This window comes from Vombatus ursinus, unplaced genomic scaffold (assembly GCF_900497805.2).
Source record: "Vombatus ursinus unplaced genomic scaffold, bare-nosed wombat genome assembly UNPS02014810.1, whole genome shotgun sequence".
Taxonomy (NCBI): Eukaryota; Metazoa; Chordata; class Mammalia; order Diprotodontia; family Vombatidae; genus Vombatus; species Vombatus ursinus.
In genome coordinates, this window is record NW_020954588.1 from 32745289 (window position 1) to 32764242 (window position 18954).

Consider the following 18954-nt stretch of genomic DNA (forward strand, 5'->3'; position numbering starts at 1 on the left):
GCTTGTGAAGGGCTTGAATCTAAGACAGAGGATTTTATATTTGATCGTGGATGTGATAGGGAGCCACTGGGGTTTACTGAAGGAGGGTGTTGGCGACAGGGTCAGATTTGTGCTTTAGGGAGATTAATTTGACTGTTAAGTGGAAGATGAGCTGGAGTGGGAAAGGAGGCCAAGCAGCAGACAGTAATAATAGTGGAATGAGGGAATGAGGGCCTAGAGGAGTCAGATAGGGACATTCATAGAGGTTATGAAGGTAAAATTGACAGCTTTTGGCAGTAGATGGGATATGGAGGCTGAGAGAGGTTAGGATGACACCTAGCTTGCAAGCCTGGCTGACTCAAACAATGGTGAGACCCTCGAAAGTAAAAGGGACATTTAGCAGGAAGGATGGTTCCCTGTCCCCCAATGTGGAGCTCCACTCCAACCTCTGTCCCTACATTCAGAAGTTTCCTGTGCATCTGAGCTTCCATTCACCACTCAGCCTCCTAGCTCAGTAAAGCACGTCTGTCTTGTAAGATATTTCCTCAGGGTCTTGTTTTGTGACTTGTTCTCTAATTTGATAGACTACTTCATGCTAAGGTATTAAGGACTATTAAGAAGAAATTTGTTATTTCCACAATCCCAAGAAACACCTCTTCCAACGCCCCAGCTAATTTTAAGAGGATTCTTCCATGCTTCCTCCACTAAAGTTCTGTTCAGATGTGTCACTGTGGAAAGAAGGTGACCTAGGGGTCCTGAAGGCTATGCCAGCACCATATAAGCTTTCTGATACAGGCTGACGATGTCATCCAAAGACCAAACTTGCTAGATTTGGAAAGACTCACAACCAATTTTGTCACAGGTCAAACTTTCAAAATTGTCAGCCCTCACAAGTTTTAGTGACCATTTAAGTTATGTCTATGGATAACTTCATTGATCCAGACATGAGACTCCTTTGCTCTAGTCTTTAGTGGCTCCCTGTTGCCTACCAGGCAAAATTCACATTCCTTTGCCTAGCATTCAAGATCTTCCACAGTTTTGTGCCATTCTATCTTTTTTAGGTTTATCTTATTACTCCCTCTATGCACTGCACTCGATACCCTACCTTCACTGAATTCCCTTCAAACATTTCCTGTGCTTTCCTATCTCCGTTTCTTTGCTTGCATTCTTCCCTATGTCTGGACTGTTTCTGTCACCATCTTTACTTGTTACTTGTTTGATTCCTACTCATCCCTAATTTATGTCCAACTCAAATGCTACCTGCATGAGTTTCTTGATCTTCCTTATCTTTAAAAACTTTCTTTTTCCCTTAGTCTTTACAACATGGTTTGTTTTCCATCCCTATAATGCCTTTACTTTATATTATAATTGTCTGTTTGTCGCTCTATAACATGACTACTAGATGAAAGGTTCTTAAGCTGAGGTTCCTGGAGTCTGTGAACTTGGATGCAAAAAAATATATTTTTACTTTCTAATCCATGAAGCAGAATTTCATTTAATTACTTAAAAACATGATTGAGAGAGAGAGAGAGAGAGAGAGAGAGAGAGAGAGAGAGAGAGTTCATGGACTTCCCCAGTCTGCCCAATGGGTCATTATTCAAACAAAACTGAGAGTTGGAGATAGCTTCTCATCGAATATTTGTACCACTGTCAGCATTTAGCAAGGTGCTCCCACCAAGCGATATGTAGTGAATAAATATTTGGTGAATTAAATTTTTCCACTGACAGTTTTTTGTCAGCCCTTGAATTCCACCCAATAGGTGATGAGCTGTCCCTTCTACCTCCGGGGTCACTGTTGGATGTGGATAAATTCTTAATCTCTTTCCCTAGGGCAATTACTGTCTTCCGACTTCATGACTTCACTCCCTTTTTGGTTCAGCCTGAAGAATGGAAAGGAGGGGCACAGCATCGTGAGGACATCTTATGTGCTGCATTTTTACCTCCACAGACTCTAGTTACAGGTCATGGAACATTAATTTGCCAACCCATGCTGAAAGTTTAAATTCTTTCTCTCTCAAAAAAAATTCAGAATGTATTAATTGCAAAATGAATGTCTCTTCTGTGTAAAAGAACATATTTGATGTTTTTGCTATTTCCTGACCTTCCCTCTCGGGCTTCCTCCTACTTTCTTCTTCTCTTCCATGGGATCAAAAAAATATAAAAGGCCTTTAGAGGTCATCTAGTCCCTTATTTTACAGATGAGGAAACTGAGGCCTCAAGAGACAAAGTGATGTCACCATAGGTCCATAGATATAGAACTAAAAGGGACTTTGGAACCAGTCTAACCCCACTCTTTCATTTTACAGATAAAACAAATGGACTAAGCAGCTTGCCCAAGATCATACAGGCATTAAGCTTCAGAGAAAGGATTTGAATTCAAGTCTTTTGACTCTGGAAACAGTATTCTCTCTAGCCTACCATGTTACATTATAAAGGCTCCTTGGCTAGTAATTTCACCAAGGTTGCTATTTCCTCATTTAGAGGCCAGTACTCAGAGTACTATCTCTGAGTCTATATATATATAATATTATATATATTATATAATAAAGTCTAGCCCAGACTACACTTGGGAGATTCTGATTGCAGCTTTTGTCCCATAACATGTGAGTAAATTGGAGCTTTTGGAAAGGTGGCTGGATTTGCTTTAAGATGAAATATTTACACAGTCCAAATGTTACATCATTTCTTGCCAAGGAAAGTTAAGTTGTGAGGACAAATTCCCATAAAAAGTTACCAATGAGTCCATATTTCAGCAGACTGAATAAAAAAAACCCTAAAGAACAAACATAAAGAACAGACCAGCAATGAAATGAGGCAGGATATAAGTGTCCCAAATTCTCAAAGTCATGGGAGATGAGTAGATTGAATTAGCACCAGACAGGAAATGGATCTTTCAGGTAGAATAGAAGTTTCTCCAGAAACTGAAGACAAAAAACCAAGGTTGATTCTGCAAGAAATTAATTGACTCTTGTGTGTGGTAGGTGTTCAAGGGCCAGCTCTACAATGTGATTAGAGACTCTTAGTCTGAACCCCTGATCTCTTCCTTGTGGGGAACTCTCTGCTCTCTAGTAGGGAGAATCCTTCCATCAATCAGATCACAACTTGTCTGTACCTTACCATCTTCAAGAGTTGTCTGAGGGCCCTGAAAGTTAAAATGGACTTAACTGAGGTTACATAGCCAAGGCAGATTCTAATTCTAAGGGTTTACTTGCTGTTGACTAGGCCATGTTGTCTCTGGAGACATTGGAATATGGTAGACACAAATCAAACTACCATGTTCTACTTATATACAAGACCCAATGAAGGTCAGATGGTTCAGGGCATGAATTTTTAAATGAGATATCATCATTCTTTTTAGGCCTGATGGGTCTAAATAGTCTTACCATATGGACTAATGTTGTACTTCTTTTTAACAATATTGGGAAAGAAATTTGTATGTATTTATACACTTACATATATGTGCATATATATGTATATGAGGGTGTGTGTGGAAAGGTGAGGGCAATAAAGATAGCATGAGAGTAGCAAAGAAAGGAAGGCAGGAAGAGGTGCAGTGGATAGAGCACCAGTTCTGGAGTCAGGAGGACCTGAGTTCAAATCTAGCCTCAGACTCATAACACTTGTTAGCTGTGTGACCCTGGGCAAGTCATTTAACTCCATTGCCTAGTCAAAAAAAAAAAGGAAGGAAATGCGAGAAGAAAAAAAGATAAGGAAGTGAAGGCAACAAAAAGATAAAATTGGGGAGAGAGGATTCAATTGTATTCATTTTTACCTTGGGGCTCCCAATGTTTCTTCCCCCTTCCCCAGAAGAGAAGCTAACATTTCAGTACTGATAAAATACTACTGCCCATGTTTACCTGTCCATTGAGATTTTCTAGCTAATCTAGTTTTTTGATGATTTGTGCTCTTTATTCCATAGGGAGTTATGATGGGGAAATTCTCATATGGAATAACAGTACAGAAAATGCTCACCATATCCTGCACCCATATTACCGACGACATCTCCGTTCACAATGGGGTGAGTACCATTTTGCAGCTTGAGTCCTGGCCAAACCCCACTGAGTTTGCTTGGGCTCTGCATAGACTTTGTGCAGCCTGATCACTGATAAATTATACATTATCGACCTTTATTGCCAGAAGTTGTTTACAGCTTTTCTTGTCAAAGTGACTAAAAGAGGACCTGGAAATTTCTCTGGGTTAACTAATTCTCCAGGACATGCTTCTGCCTTGTCTTTTGCCACCTCAGTGTTTTCAGAGGACACTCCTTCATTGCTTTCATTAGAACTTCTTTTGGCCAATAAACTTCCCCAGATTGCTTCAGATGGAGACTTGAGGGAGTCTTTGAAGCCTTTGTGTGACAACTGGAACTTTTCTCTATAATTCTTTCTAGTTTCTGCTAAATATTAAATATGTCACTTGGAGGTTGATTTTTATTTGTTCTGTATTAGAAGGTGGGACTGAGTTAGATTTTATGATAGCTTAATGGAGCCCAAGATACATCTTTTTGCTGGAGCTAAATGGCTTGACAATTGCCTTTCCCATTTTGAATTAGTTTCAGAGAAATTTCTCCACTGTCTAATATTTTTTGGATAATGAATGTGTATTTTTTTAAAGCCAGTGTCTCAATGTATCTCAATGACACCTTTTCAAGTCACCTCAATGTGGCCCTGAAAAAGGATCAGTCATCAAATGTACTTTCTTCTGATCTGCTTAGGAAATCATCTATTGAGAGGGGTCAGACCCTTAGGGCTTTCTGAGCTATCACTGTAAAGTCATGAGATTTCTCCTCTCCAAAGACTTGGCCATTGGAATTCACTGGAATAGTCTATAGAAAGGTCAAGGTCTTGTCATGGCATAGTGGAGGAGCCCTCGATTTGGAGGCAGAGCACCTCAATTTTAAACCTTGCTCCTCTGCTCAATCACCTTTGGGCAAATCATTGAACTTCTCTAGTCTTTGGTTTCCTTATTTGTAAACTTCAGTTGGGGTTGAACCAGATGCCCTCTGAGGTCCCTTCTAGCTCCAGATATATGAGCTCTAGAAAAGTCTTGAGTTACTTAGCAAAATCATGGAGAGTGTTTCCTTTCCCAGAGGGTAGGGGTAAGTGCTGGGGAGAGGGAATGAAAACTGCCTACACTCATTGGATCAGAGAGTTAGAGCTGAGAGGGACCTTGGAGCCTATTGAGGCCAACCCCGTAATTATATAGACGACATAAATGAAGCAGAGACTTGCCCACAGCCCCACAGACAGTAAGTGTCTGAGATGAAGTCTGAACTAAGGTCTTCCTGGCTCCAAGGCCAGGGCCCTCTCTGCTGTCTACTACTACTTCTATCCCACCTGGGACTTGAATGTAACTGCCTGGGGTCTTATAGCTTATGAAGGGTCAGTGTGTCCAAGAAACTTTGATTAATGACAAAAATAGTTGGAAAGCTTTTGCTAAGCCATATGCCTCTTCTTTGCATTCTCTTAGTGCTAGGCCCTCAGGATTCAGGATTCAGGCACGATGTTCATAGGAACAGGTATTTATAGTTGGAAGGCATCTTAGGGGTGATCTAGTTCAGTTTCTCTGTTTTACAGAAGAGGAAACTGAGCCCCAGAGAAATGATATGAGGTTCCTGAGGTCACACAAGTAATAAAAGGGAAACAGGATTCCAATCATGGATGCTTCCCTTCTCTTTGACTTAATTCTGTTCCAGGGATTATTGCTGGGTGCTGGGGACACAAATTCAAAAGAAAAAAAAATGACACCTCTCTCAAGAAACTTATATTTTTGTTTTGGAGAAAGGATGTATATAGAGAGATATATGTACAAAATATTTCAAGGAAGGAGAAAGCCTTAACAACTGAGGGTACAAGAAAGAGCTTCGTGGAAGAAGTTGGACCTAAAGATGACCCTTGAAGAAAGCTAAGGAGTATAAGAAGTCCAGGTGAAAATGCAGGGTATTCTTGGCATAGGGCACAACTTATGCAAAGGCCCAGAGGCTAGAGCTGGAATGTGGAGTTGAGGTAACAGCAAATAGGCCAGTTTATTAGCCATTCAGCATTTGTGATGGAGTGGGGTATTTGTTTGGTTTTGATTTTTGCCAGAATTGTGATTTCTTTAGTATAGGGCACATTTAGTAAGGAAATGCCCTCTAATAATGCAGATCAGCAACTGATCTGAAGCTTCTTCTCTTTGAGATACTCCTAAGACACTGGGAAGTTAAGTGGCTTGCCTGTGGTCATCCAGCCCAGCTGTGGCTGAGGTAAGACTTTGGTGCAGCCTATCCTGGTCTTCCTGAGTCCAGCACCAGCTTTCAGTCCACATTACCACACTGTTTCTCATAAGAGGGGAGTAATGTGACATTTCTGGAAAATTAGACTAGAGGAAGATTGTCAAGAACTATAAATACCAATATTTGTATAAACTTCTTAGAAGAACATTTATGTCAATGTGTTCTAGTCTTATTGTGACAGGTGCAAGTTGGTAGGACCTTGGGAATAGAGAGTCATCATTACTTGAACAGGTCTTCCTACTTCTGCTGAAATGTACCTGAACAACACAGGAAGACATGGGGACTTATCCTCTCTACTCAATCTCCACTAAATTAGTCAACAAACACTTATAGGTACTAGGGATACAAATCATAAGTGAAACAGCCCCTCCCCTCAAGGAGCTTGTGATCCATTTGAGAGATGTGCTATTCATAAAGACAAGTAAGCACAGGATATGTACCAAATACATAAGCCATGATTGGGCTAACCATTATTAATGGTCAGGAAAGCTCTTTTGTCTTGTTCAAGGCAGCACTTGAATTGAGCCTTCAAGGGAGCTAGGGATTCAAAGAGGAGGAGATGAGGAGGGAAGGAATTCCAGTCATGGGGGAAAGCCTGTGCAAAGTCATGGAGGTGAAGAGATGGAAAGTCATATTTGGGTTTAGCTTGGGGTGGGGTACCCAAGGAGTTTGGCTCAGGCACAGAGTTCATTAGGGAAGGGGATGAATAATCAGCCTGGAAAGATAGGCTTGAGCCTTTGATCTCTAGAAGGGAGGGTGAGGGAATAGGTTAAAGGTGGAATATAGAAGGGCGTTTAAATTAATGGGAATGGGAGGACAAAGGAGGGATACTGGGGAGGGTAAGGGAATAAATCTAAGAGGGGTTTAGAAGTGTGTTTAGATTTAAAGGAATGGGAAGACAAAAGAGGGATCCTTGGAGGGGGGCTAGGTTAAGAAATAGGAGGGCAAGGTAGAGGGTAGAAGTAAAGTAGAGAAGTTAGGAGGGATAGGAAATAAGAGATACGCACAACCACTGAAACAAAGATCAGAAGCAGAATTTGTTAGGAAAAGTATATGTCTATATATGTAAGTATGTATGAGTATGTAAGTATATGTGTATCCATATGTCTATATCTATATCTATATCCATGTCTATATATAAATATATCCTCAATTGTAGCCTTGTAGGGGGGGAGGGGGAAAAAGAACAAAGTAAAAAGTGCACAGCAGAGAATAAAAGAGAACTAATAAGGAAGCAATGAAAAGACTGACAGCTCTCAACACAATGCATAGTACTTATTATATAGGCTTTCTTGAAATGGAAATTTTTTGCTATACATTTTGAATCCTTTCTCACATTCTGCAGTGCACATGACATGCTTTTTTCCTTTTCTTATTACGTATTCATGTTTCAGTATTTAAGTTTATGGATTTTTTTCTTTTCTTATTCTGTATTAAAGTTTCAGTAATTAAAAAAAGAATAATAGCATATATTCTAACCAATACAATGATTACTCTGATAAGTACAATCATCCAAGGCATTTCCAAAGGACTCATGCTGAAAAATGTCATCCACCTCCAGAGAAAACTGAATTCAGAGTGCAGATTGAAGCAGATTTACTTTTACTTTATTTTTCTTGCCTATTTTTTTTACAACATGATTAATACAAAAATATGTTTTGCACGACTTCACATATATAATGAGCATCATATTGATTGCCTTCTCAGGGGGTGGGGGAGGGGATAGAGAGAGGAAAAGAATTTGGAACTCAGCATAAGAAAATAATTGTAAATTTTTTAAAAATTAAAATAAAAAAATAATATCAGCCTTACAGCTGTGTGGAGGAGAGATTGGAGAGGCTATAGAGCAAATTATGAGGATGAATTAAGAAACTATTTTAATAGTGCAGATGAGATGTGTTGAGGGCCTGGACAAAGGTGGTTGTGGAAAATTCCATAAGGGAAATCCATCTTTGGTCTATGGGTTATTTTAGCCTGGATAGAATCTAAATATACAAAAAAGAGTCATAGGGGAGAGATGAGGGAGAAACTTTATGAGATTTGCTCTGATCATTGGGCAAATCTTATCCCTAAAATTCAGTAACTGTTTGAATTGTATTTTATTAAACAAAGAGTCCTATTTTTCTATCATCGTGGCCTGGAGAAAGCATAATGAAATAATAATTCCTATTTACAGATAGAAATTTGCCTTCTAGAGCAACTCACTAACGTGCATCTTACATATTCAGATGATCGGTATGGCTGATGTCATTAAAAATTCCTTAGGATGGTTATGGAGGAAGAGCTGAAAATGAAATGAGCTGAAAATGTTGAGGTACCTGAATCATGCTCGCCATGAACACCTGAGACTGCAGAGAGAATTTACACACACATAGAGGTGCAACTGCATGTGTGCTGGGCCACCCTATGAAGTGTCTACTGATTTGCAGCTGAGAAACCCATGCTAGGAACGCAGAGTTTTGCCTGAGGTGGGGATACATAAAACACATGGGAGTTTTAGAATAGTTTACAAAAGGTATGATGAGTGTGGGTTGGAAATCTATAAGTGGTCTTGGCTTCAGTGAGTAGATTTTATGGATAGAGAAACACAGGCATCTCTATCCATAGAGCTACTCGATGCACTTGAAGAACATATATTAGAGGCCTCTTATGTAACACCCTTCTTTAGTATCTTATTGTGAGGTGTAAATGATCTTGGGCTCGGTAGGTGGAGTCAGTCAGTCTACAAGCACCTACAGCTAATATGTGTCTGAGGCCAGATTTGAACTCAGGAAGATGAATCTTTCTGACTTTAGGCCAAGTGCCCTAGGCATTATGGTGCCACCTAGCTGAAGCATTTATTAAACACCTACATTGTGCCAGACCTTGTGTTAAGTATTGGAGATAAGAAGCTAGGCAAAAGATAACGCCTGCCTTCAAGGTGCTGACAGATTCCCCAGTCTAATGGAGAGACAAATGAGAATAATTATGGCCAAGGAAGATATCCACAAGCTGGATTGGAAATGATCATAGGGGACAGGCAGGGCTATCAGAAAGGCTTCTTGTAAGCAGGTGGGGTTTTATCTGGGACTTTAAGGAAGCCAGAGAAGCCAGGAGTGAGAACATTTCAAGCATGGGAGTCAGCAGAGAAAATAAATGGAGTCAGGAAATGCAGTGGCTTGTGTGGGGAATAGCAAGGAGGCCATTGTTACCCGATGACAGAGCACATGGGGGAGAATAAAATGTGGGAATAGATTGTCAAGGTAAGGGGCACAGGCTTTGAATGCCAGACAGAGGATTGTATACTTTATACATTTATATTTGAGGTCATAGGGGGCCACTGGAGTTTACTGAATGGGAGGTGACATGGTCAGAGCTGAGTTTTAGAAAGATTAATTTGACAGCTAAATGGAGGATGGACTGGAGTGGGCCTGGAGTGGACAGGCCCTGTTCCCAGGGAGCTCACATTCTAATGAGGGAGGCAATATGAAAACAACTATGGAAATTCAGCATATATACGGAGCATATGGGAGCTAATCTCAGAGAGAAAGCTCAAGAGTGGAGGTAGTGGTGGTGTTGGGGAACGAGAAAAGGCCTCCTCCTTCAGAAGGTGGGATTTGATCTGAATTTTGAAGGATGCCAAGGCACCAGGATTTAGGAAGACCTGAGTTCAGATCCTGCCTCAGACACTTACTAACTCTGTGACCCCAGGCAAATCCCTTAATGTCTCTCAACATTAGTTTTCTCACCTCTAAAACAATAAAAGCACCATAAAATGTGAGCTATGATGATGATGGTTTTTGTTCTTGTTATTTTGAGAGGCTATGCTAGCGGAGTACACATTCTGGTAAGTCTTACCAAATTGGAGTAGACTTAAGAATGGACCCACTCTGTCAATAGTCGTGAGATCTCTTTAGATGAATTCAGGGAGGCTTATTACTGAGTTGGCCTTAGGGTCCTGAATTTTGTGGCTGTGGCAACTCAGGAAGACTGTCTACTGAGCACAGATCATCGTTAATGGAGAAAGTATGCATAGCAACAAAGCAACTCGGTGTACCTGCCTTTGGGATGGATGGCCACTTGTTGGGAATATTGTGGAGGGGGCTCAGAAATGAGCTCTTTGTCATGGCCTCTGACCTCCCAGCTCTAAAAATCAATGATTTTTGTTTAGGGAAGAAAACTAGGGAACAACCAGTGTATTTTTATAGCTATTTGAAATTAGTTTCAAGATCGAATTTCCCTTCACATTAAGCCAATCCACTTTGTCTCTCTTTCAGATGGAGATGCAGACCCTGAAAAGCAACCTAGGGCTGAAAGGGGGCTCTCCCTTTCTCTCTCTGCAGGGGAGGCCGTTCTAGCAGTTAACTCCTCTGAGATTGACACCACCGAGGGAAATCATGCTGTTATGAGGCTTTCCTTCCTGGAAGCTAGAAAAAATATTACAATGACAGGTAAAATGTCTTCTATGTTGCTGGCTGCCTTTGACTTTCTGTAGAATGTCAGAAAAAGGGACTATAAAGCGAGAGTGCCTGTGGGGTTGGATGATGCCTTCCTACTTAGACCTTAGAGGTAGGTGGAGGGTTGTGAATTAAGTAATGTCGGAGGGTTGGAGGGCCAGTGTCTGGAGAGAGTGGACAGGTATGGACATTTCACTGGTTTAAGAAACACCTAGATAAGGAAACTTCCCAGATCAATGCAGATCAGCACATTCCCTGTAGCTTATTGTCTTGGTTACCTACTTGTACTCAGAGGTTGAGTGACTAGCTCAGAATTACCCAGCTGCTAAGTGTCTGTTACGGGATTTGAATCCAGACCTTCCTGAATCCAGTCCAGTCTACTGTACCAGACTTTGTTATTGTGGTCATTCAGACATTTTCAGTCATGTCCCACGCTTCGTGATCCCATTTGGTGTTTTCTTGACAAAGATACTGAAGTGGTTTGCCATTTCCTTCTCTAGCTCATTATACAGGTGAGGAAACTGAGGCAAACAGGGTTCAGTGACTTGCCCAGGGTCACACAGCTAATAAGTGTCAAGTGTTTGGTCTGAGGCCGGATTTGAACTCAAGTTCTCCTGACTCAAGGGTTGGTACTCTATCCACTGTGCCACCTAGCTGCCCCATCAAGTAGCCTTCTCTTTGTGCCTTATTCAAGTGTGTTCAGCAGATCACAGGATCACATATTTAGAATAAGATGGGACCTTAGAGGTCATCTGGTTCAATGCCTTCATTTCACAGAAGAGGAAATTGAGGTCTATGGAAGTTAAATGATTTACCCAACATCCCACAGGGAGTGACAAGGCCAGGATTTGAACCCAGATCATCTGATGCCAAATTGGCTTTTTATTGTCCTACATGGCCACTTTAGGTTTGGTGACTTTAGCAAAGGTCTTTCTTGGGGTGAGGGGGGGATCAAAATCTTTCACTTTTCTAATGTTGACACTAATACCACTCAGCGATGACATGAGCATATCAGTTCATCTGGTAGCATGTAACTGAAAATCAGTTGATTGATTTTTATTTACTGTTTCATCAACTGGATTAGCATTGTGGAGATATGGCTTTTGATCCACTCTGAGACACTGGAAAACAACATGCAGTTTGGAAACATTCATGGAACAGTGGTGAGAGGGCTGAATTTTGGATTCAGAGGATCTGGGTTTGAATTTCAACTCTTTTACTTACTGGCTCTGTGACCTTGAGCAAGTCATCTTATCTGTCTTGGGGTCACGTTCCTCTCTCCAACACCCTGACCTACATTGAGTACCACATTTTTATTGTTTTTTTTTTATTTTTTTTTATTTTTATTTTTTAGCATTTGGAGGCCAACCAGAATGCTACCCTTAAGTACTCAGAAGAAATAAACATAGGACAATTTGCTTTCTCGGTATCTATTTTCCCTCCCTCTACGTTACAGACTGAAAATCCATATGGCTTTCCCATAACATTTTCCACACATTAAAAAAGTCAATGTAGATACACCTAGTAGAATTGTGTAAATGCTATTGGATTCTTGAAATATCTTGAGACAAGTGTGATAAAAAAAATAAACTCCCTCATTTCATTTCCAAATCTCATTAGTATTCACAGCAGGAACGATTATCCAAAATGGCCCCCCATTTTCTCAACTTTAATTCATTCTAATGTTGTTGGTATTTCCCAAATGTTTCCACCACCGTGACTCCATTCCATTATTTTTGCGTTAAGCAGACCTGAGTGTGAATCGGCAGCACATTTGTGAAGCTAATTTGAACCCATCTGCAGGTTTTTCATGTAATAATAGGATTGTTGGCATTGAAGGATAATTTAAGCAAGGCATATCTGTAAAGCGCACTCTGGCTGGAAAATGAAAAGGGTATTTTAAGCCCATAAACAAAAAAATGGTTCCATAAGGACTTTCAATATGAGTTCATCACTCATGAAAAATGGATGAAAGGTTTAAAACAAGCTCATAAATAGAATTCTAAGCATGCTGATATATAGATAAGTCTATATCTTTAAAATTGTGCATCCGCACCTAAATCCATGTTGAATAATATTTATTTCTCTATGGCATGAAGTTGATATTTCCAAGGAAAATGCTTTTTATTTAAGTGAGGGTATAATTGCAATTTTTGGATGACTATATAAAGGCAGTTTATTGGGAAAAAAAAGTCTAGAACTCTCACTTAAAATCCTCATTTTTATGTGGACAGAACAGAAAATGGGTTACTTAGGTGATTCTATGCTAATCTAACCAATGGAAATTTATTTCATTCTTTTAATCTTTATACTGATAGAGAAATGTTGTTGACTGAGATATTTTGAAATTTTAGCTGACCTGGGACCTGATCTATCTTCTATATGTCTCAGTCACATCTGGGACAATGGATTACTTTGAGTTCAAGGATTCAAATAAACAATCCATTCAACAACAACAAAAAAGATATAAAAATACCCTCAGGTAAAACTAGTTCCTGAAGTTGGTAAAAAAAAAAAAACAACAAACAAACCAGTTCAGGAAGATAAAAGCAGATTAAAGCCTCTGGCAAGGAGGTTAAAAGAAGTCAGTAAGAAGGTTTCCTGGGGTCTCAGGAGATCCTTTCCAAGAGTCCTAAAAACCACTTTTATGTTTTTCTTGCCCAAGAGGCCCACAGTCAGTTTCTAGATTAAATTACTTGGGGGCAAAGTTAACCCCAATTTCCACATGTCTGAACCATGGTTTCCTTGCCCATGAAAGTCCCACTGGTTCTGGGAGAATATTTGTGGAGGGGAGGGTTTTTGAATGCATATCTCCCCATTTTACCCGTGTTCTAGCCCCTAATACTATAGCATCATAGAATCATCAATTTAGAACTGTGGAGGGACCCCAGAGATCATATAGTTCAATGACTTTATTTTACAGATGAAGAAATTAAATGCTAGGGAAGGTAAGTGGTCTGCTCATAGTCATATAGGTAGTAGAATCAGAGGCAGGATTTGAATCTAAGTCCTTTGACTCCAACCTTGTTTCTCCTCTCCTACCATGGTATAATCACTTTCAGATGATGTTCAGTCATGTTGTGACCCCATTTGGGATTTTCTTGGCAGAGATACTGGAGTGGTTTGCCATTCCTTTTCCCAGCCCATTTTACAGATGAGAAAACTGAGGCAAACATGGTTAAGTGACTTGCCCAGGGTCATACAGCTAGGAAGTGTCTGAGGCCAGATTTGAATTATAGAAGATGAGTCTTCCTGACTTCAGTCCCAGTGCTCCATCCACTGTGGCACCTGGTCACCCCTACAATGACTTAGGTGGGACAAAATCTTTCTGGTATTTGAAGTGTTATCATTAACCACTAACATTATTTCTATTACCCACTGAAGCATTTCTATGCGTTTCCCACTCATTTTAGGAGGAGCCAACTTGGTATCTTGTGGAGGATCTGGTTATGTCAGGTTCTGGAATATATTTAAGAAGCAGCTTGTGGCCCAGTTTGTGGCCCACAGTGGAGCTGGACCCATTATCATGACCATTGACAAGACAAATCAGCACCTTGTCACAGGAGATCCCAATGGCTGCCTGAAAATATGGAACATAGAAGTATGTGTTATCTCTCATGACTTCCTCTTCATTTGCCCTGATTGTCTTTTGTTGTTCATGATTGTGAATCAGGCCCTATCTTTTTCCTTTACAGGAAAAGAAATGAACAACCTGATTAGATAAGGAAGATCATTCACTGTAACTGAGTTCAGATAATGATTTTTCTGAATTTAAAAATAAATTCTACCACAGAATTTCCAAGTTGGGAAGGCTCTCATAGGTCACCTAGTCCAATGCATAACTGATTAAAAATCCCCACCATAATCCATCATAACAGTGGTCATCCAGGTTTTTCTTAAAGGACTTTGGCATAGGGCACCCCACTACCTCCTAAGGTTGTCCATTCCACTTTTAATAACAGCATTTGCATAGTGCTTTAAGGTTTGCAAAGGGCTTTATAAATATTATCTTATTTTATCTTCATAACAACTGGGGGAGGGTAGGTGTGTTTACCCCCATTTTACAGATAAAGACACTGAAACAAGCTATAGTTAAGTAACTTGCCCAGGGTTACATGACTAGTATTTTAGTCTTGATCTGACCTCTGAACTTCTTGGCTTCAGATCTACCATACTACACATTTTGCCGCTTTGCTGCCCTTTGGACAGCTCTGATTGTTAGGAAGTTTTTCCTTACATTTAGCTTGACTTTTCCTCTTGGCAATGGACCCCCATCGTTCTTGATTCTATCCTCTAGACCCAAGTAGAATAGTTTAGTCCTTCTTCCATGCGATGGCCCTTCAAATAATTGATGATGGCTTTCATGTCTCCCCTAAGACCTCTTTTCTAAAAACTAAATAACCAATCATCACAAGTCTGACTGCAAGTCCCTTCTTTCTCTTGGTCTCCTCATCCTTTGGATGGTCTCCAGTGGATCAAAGTCCTTCCTAAAATGTGAAACCAAGGACTAAACACAATACTCCAGATATAGTCTGACCAGGGCAGAGTATGGAAGGATTGTCATCTCTTTATTCTAAGGTTTCTTAATTTCTTTAAGTTTCTTAATTCAGCCTAATATTACACACATTTTCTTGGCTTCCCTATGACACTGATGACTCATATTGACTTGCAGAACACTTTTGCTGCCAGCTCTTATGTATACAAACTTCTCTCTAGCCACACCTGCCCCATCTAATGAAGCTGATTTTCTGAACCCATGTATAATACTCTATATTTATCCTTCTTAAATTTCATCAAATTAATTTTGTCCCAAGACCTTTATGAATCCTGCATCTGACATCTATCTTTGTACCTTCAGGAAATTTTTAAAAATTTACTACCTATGCCTTTGTCCAAATCAGTGATAAAAATGATAAACAGCACAGATAGTTATGGCCTTCTTTTAAATTGATATTGAGTCATTAATGGCTCCTTTGCAGATATGAACTTTCAACAAGTTTTGAATTAACATAAATGTAAGCCCACATATTTCCCAGGTCCACAAGAATAGCATGGGAGACCTTATCAAATCCTTTCCGAAAGTCATGGTAAAACTAATTGATAGCATTCCTTTAATCTACCAGTTTATAAAGCTTGCCAAAAAGGGATCTTAGGATATTTGGCCATGACCTTTTTTGGAGGAAGCCAAGTGGTTCTTTGTGGTGCCTGCTTCCTTTTCTAGATGTTCATTCATCATTTAGACAGTAAAATGTCTAACGTACAACAGTCATGAATTGATATTCTTCTCCAATGCCGTAGTGTGCTGTAGAAATGATGCTGCATTCTTGAAGGCCATATTAGTGGGCCCCAAGCTCTATCATGTCCTGCCAACATCAAAAAACTTTGAGTATGGATGTGGATATGTATTGCAAGTTTGTTACTGAAGGTGCAGTCTTGCTGAGTTCAGAAGCTTTCATCACTGGGTTGGCCAGAGAAAGAGGCATTGTTTTTGGCCATAGAAACTCTCAAAGACCATCTGTAGAGGTAGAGGAGAATCTATGAACTTTGATATATGAAGTTCTGACAATAGCAAATGTAATCTTTCTCTTTGCTGAAAATTATTGTTAGACCCAATGTTAGGTTATACAGTTTTCTGTATGTTGTCCACTCTCTTAGATACATTTGTAATTGGCATGCCTGGTGGGTTTCTTTGAATGGTAGTACCACAATACATTTCAACTAAACAAAAATTATAACAACAACTAATGCACACTGGCAGTATTGTCACACACCCATCTTCAAGTACCTTGTATGTTTCATTTGAAAGACCAAAATGATATGTGAAGAGTGGAAGAACAGATGCATCTAAAAATTCTGATGTTCATTTACCTTCCTTTGACCTTGTTGTAAGATAACTCTCTCCTACTCTGCCCTGCCACCGTTTAATGATCATCAGGTACAAATCATTTTGGCAGTGGGAGTTAGTGATGTAATGACAATTCCAATCTTGGAAGTTTAGCTCTACTTTACATTTTCCCCAATGTTGTATAGTCAACAATGATGAGCCAGGAAATAGCATATTTTTCTTGGTTTCATCCATTCCAAGTGCAATTTGAAATAAATTACACCAAAATTTTCAAGGCTGTCTGCTCATCTTCATCTTCCCCAATATTTTTCATTAGTTGGCCAGCAAGCCCTTTATAACTTTTTCCCAAGCACTGATCTGATTCTTCCTAATTTGAACTGTGATCACTACCTTTTCTAGCTTCAACTCTTAGATTCTCTGTCACTCTGTGTCTCACTTTGTCTCTGCCTCTCTCTTTTTCTTTCTCTCTCTGTCTTTGTCTCTTTTGTTCTGTCTGACTCCATCTCTATGTCTCTGTCTCTCTCTGTTTCAGTCTCTGTCTTTCTCTTACCTTTGCTCTCTGTCTCTGCCTCTTTTGTTCTGTCTCAGTGTCTTTCTCTCTCTCTCTCTCCTCTCTCTCTGCCTCTGTCTGTCTATTTATCTCTCTCTGTTCCTCCAACCTGGCTATGGCCAATTCAGTCTTCAGATAGTCACATACTAGTCTTATATGTTGTACCACATCAATAAGTATGAGAACAAGAATAACTTAGCAAGATCAACAAATCGGACAAATAATTGTTTTCACTGTTAGGATTTTTTCTTTCTGTTGCTAAAAAGTTGTCAAGCCACACCAAGTCATCTGACAAGTTTTATGCATAAATATGGCCTTATTTAACTCTCCATCTTGTTCATTAAATTTTCCTTTTCATTAATGTATTATTTCTACATCATATTTTTAAAAGTGAAAAAATTATCTTTTATTCTAGAAACAATAGGGAGTCATCAAAGATTTGTGAATTATTGGGTGACATGATTCCATCTGCTTTGATATTCCTAAAAGTTATAACTGGCTACTTCAACACCTCCCCCCAACTCAAAAACTTCCTTGACACTTCATTGTCTCTGGGTTAAAATAAAAAAAAAACCCCTAGCATTTAAATTCCTCCACAATCTTGTTTTCAGCTGCTTTCCCAGTCATATTTCACTTCAGTCGTTATCATGCCCTTTCTCCGTTCCAATCAAATTAGCCTGGCAGCTCTCTCCCATGTATATAACTCTCCATAGTCTTTCTCTCTGCCTTTGCTCACTCCCCATGCCTAGAATGGCATTCCTTTTGCATCTCTACCTGACACAACCCCCATCTTCCTCCAACGCATACAGCATGTGTTGCAACATACCCAAGGCCTTTCTTGAGTCTCCTAGATAGTAGCAGTCATTCTCTCTTGAAATTACTTTGATCACTTTGTATACATTGCATACTTACTCACTGGTGCACAAGTTATATGGCTCCTGCCACTGGAATATAAGCTCCCTGAGGAAGGGGTTATTTTTTCCTCAAATATTTGTTCAATTAAACGTAATTGTTTTTATTGGTGATTTTCTCTAAAAGCTGATGGTTTTGGGTGTGTTTTCCCATTTCATTCAGGAATATTGCCTCAATTTCAATGAGAGCCAAGTTTTGCAGCCTCCGCCTCTGATAAGATCATTTCAACCTCATGAGGACCAAATCAGTTCTCTGGAGACTTGTGCACACGGCAGCCGAGTACTGATCATTGCCTCTTCTGCAGATGGCAGCGTTTCTGTCAGTGATGTCTGGGGCTCTCTGATTGGAATATTTGGTCAGGTAGAAATATTGCTCCATGATTGTCACAGGAGGGGAAGTGAGTGGGGAATTTAAAACTGTCAGGAGGGATGATTTCCCTTTGAATCTCCCAGTCTGCTAATGTTCATTAGTCAAGAAAGAACTGAATTCTATTTCTGAAGATGCAGTATCAGGAATCACTTGCATCCTGAATACACTTTGCTCTGACTGTTAAATTAATCTGTGGTAGAGGGTGTTGGGAATCATAAAATGTAATGCCTTCTCTGCTTAGGCTATGATATATCTGCTCTGTATGTATCATGTGTGTGTGTGTGTGCGCATGTGTGCTCACATGTATATGTGTCAAGTTGTCTGCCCAATTAAAATGTAAGCTACTTGAGGACTTTTACTTTTTATCCTCAGTGCTTAGCATGGTGCCAGGCACATAATAAAAGCTTAATAATACTTATTGATTGATTGAGTTCAATACTTAGTGACTTATAACCTTGGGAATGTGGCACTTGGCCTAGCTCTGCCACTTAGGAGGTATGGCAACTTTACGCAAATAATTTTTTTTCTCCTAGCCTCAGTTTCCTTCTCTCTCTCTCTCTCTCTCTCTCTCTCTCTCTCTCTCTCTCTC

The 18954-nt window shown here is 39.8% G+C and overlaps 1 protein-coding gene across 1 annotated transcript in view; it reads left to right on the plus strand.

The window, feature by feature from the left end:
• Positions 1-18954, plus strand: part of WDR49 (WD repeat domain 49) — a 136621-nt gene that overhangs the window by 79326 nt on the left and 38341 nt on the right. Inside the window, exons 9-13 of the mRNA XM_027875780.1 lie at positions 1810-1940; positions 3899-3997; positions 10522-10683; positions 14103-14290; positions 18159-18356. Of these exons, the coding sequence (XP_027731581.1) occupies positions 1810-1940; positions 3899-3997; positions 10522-10683; positions 14103-14290; positions 18159-18356 (778 nt within the window). The remainder of the gene's footprint in view (positions 1-1809; positions 1941-3898; positions 3998-10521; positions 10684-14102; positions 14291-18158; positions 18357-18954) is intronic.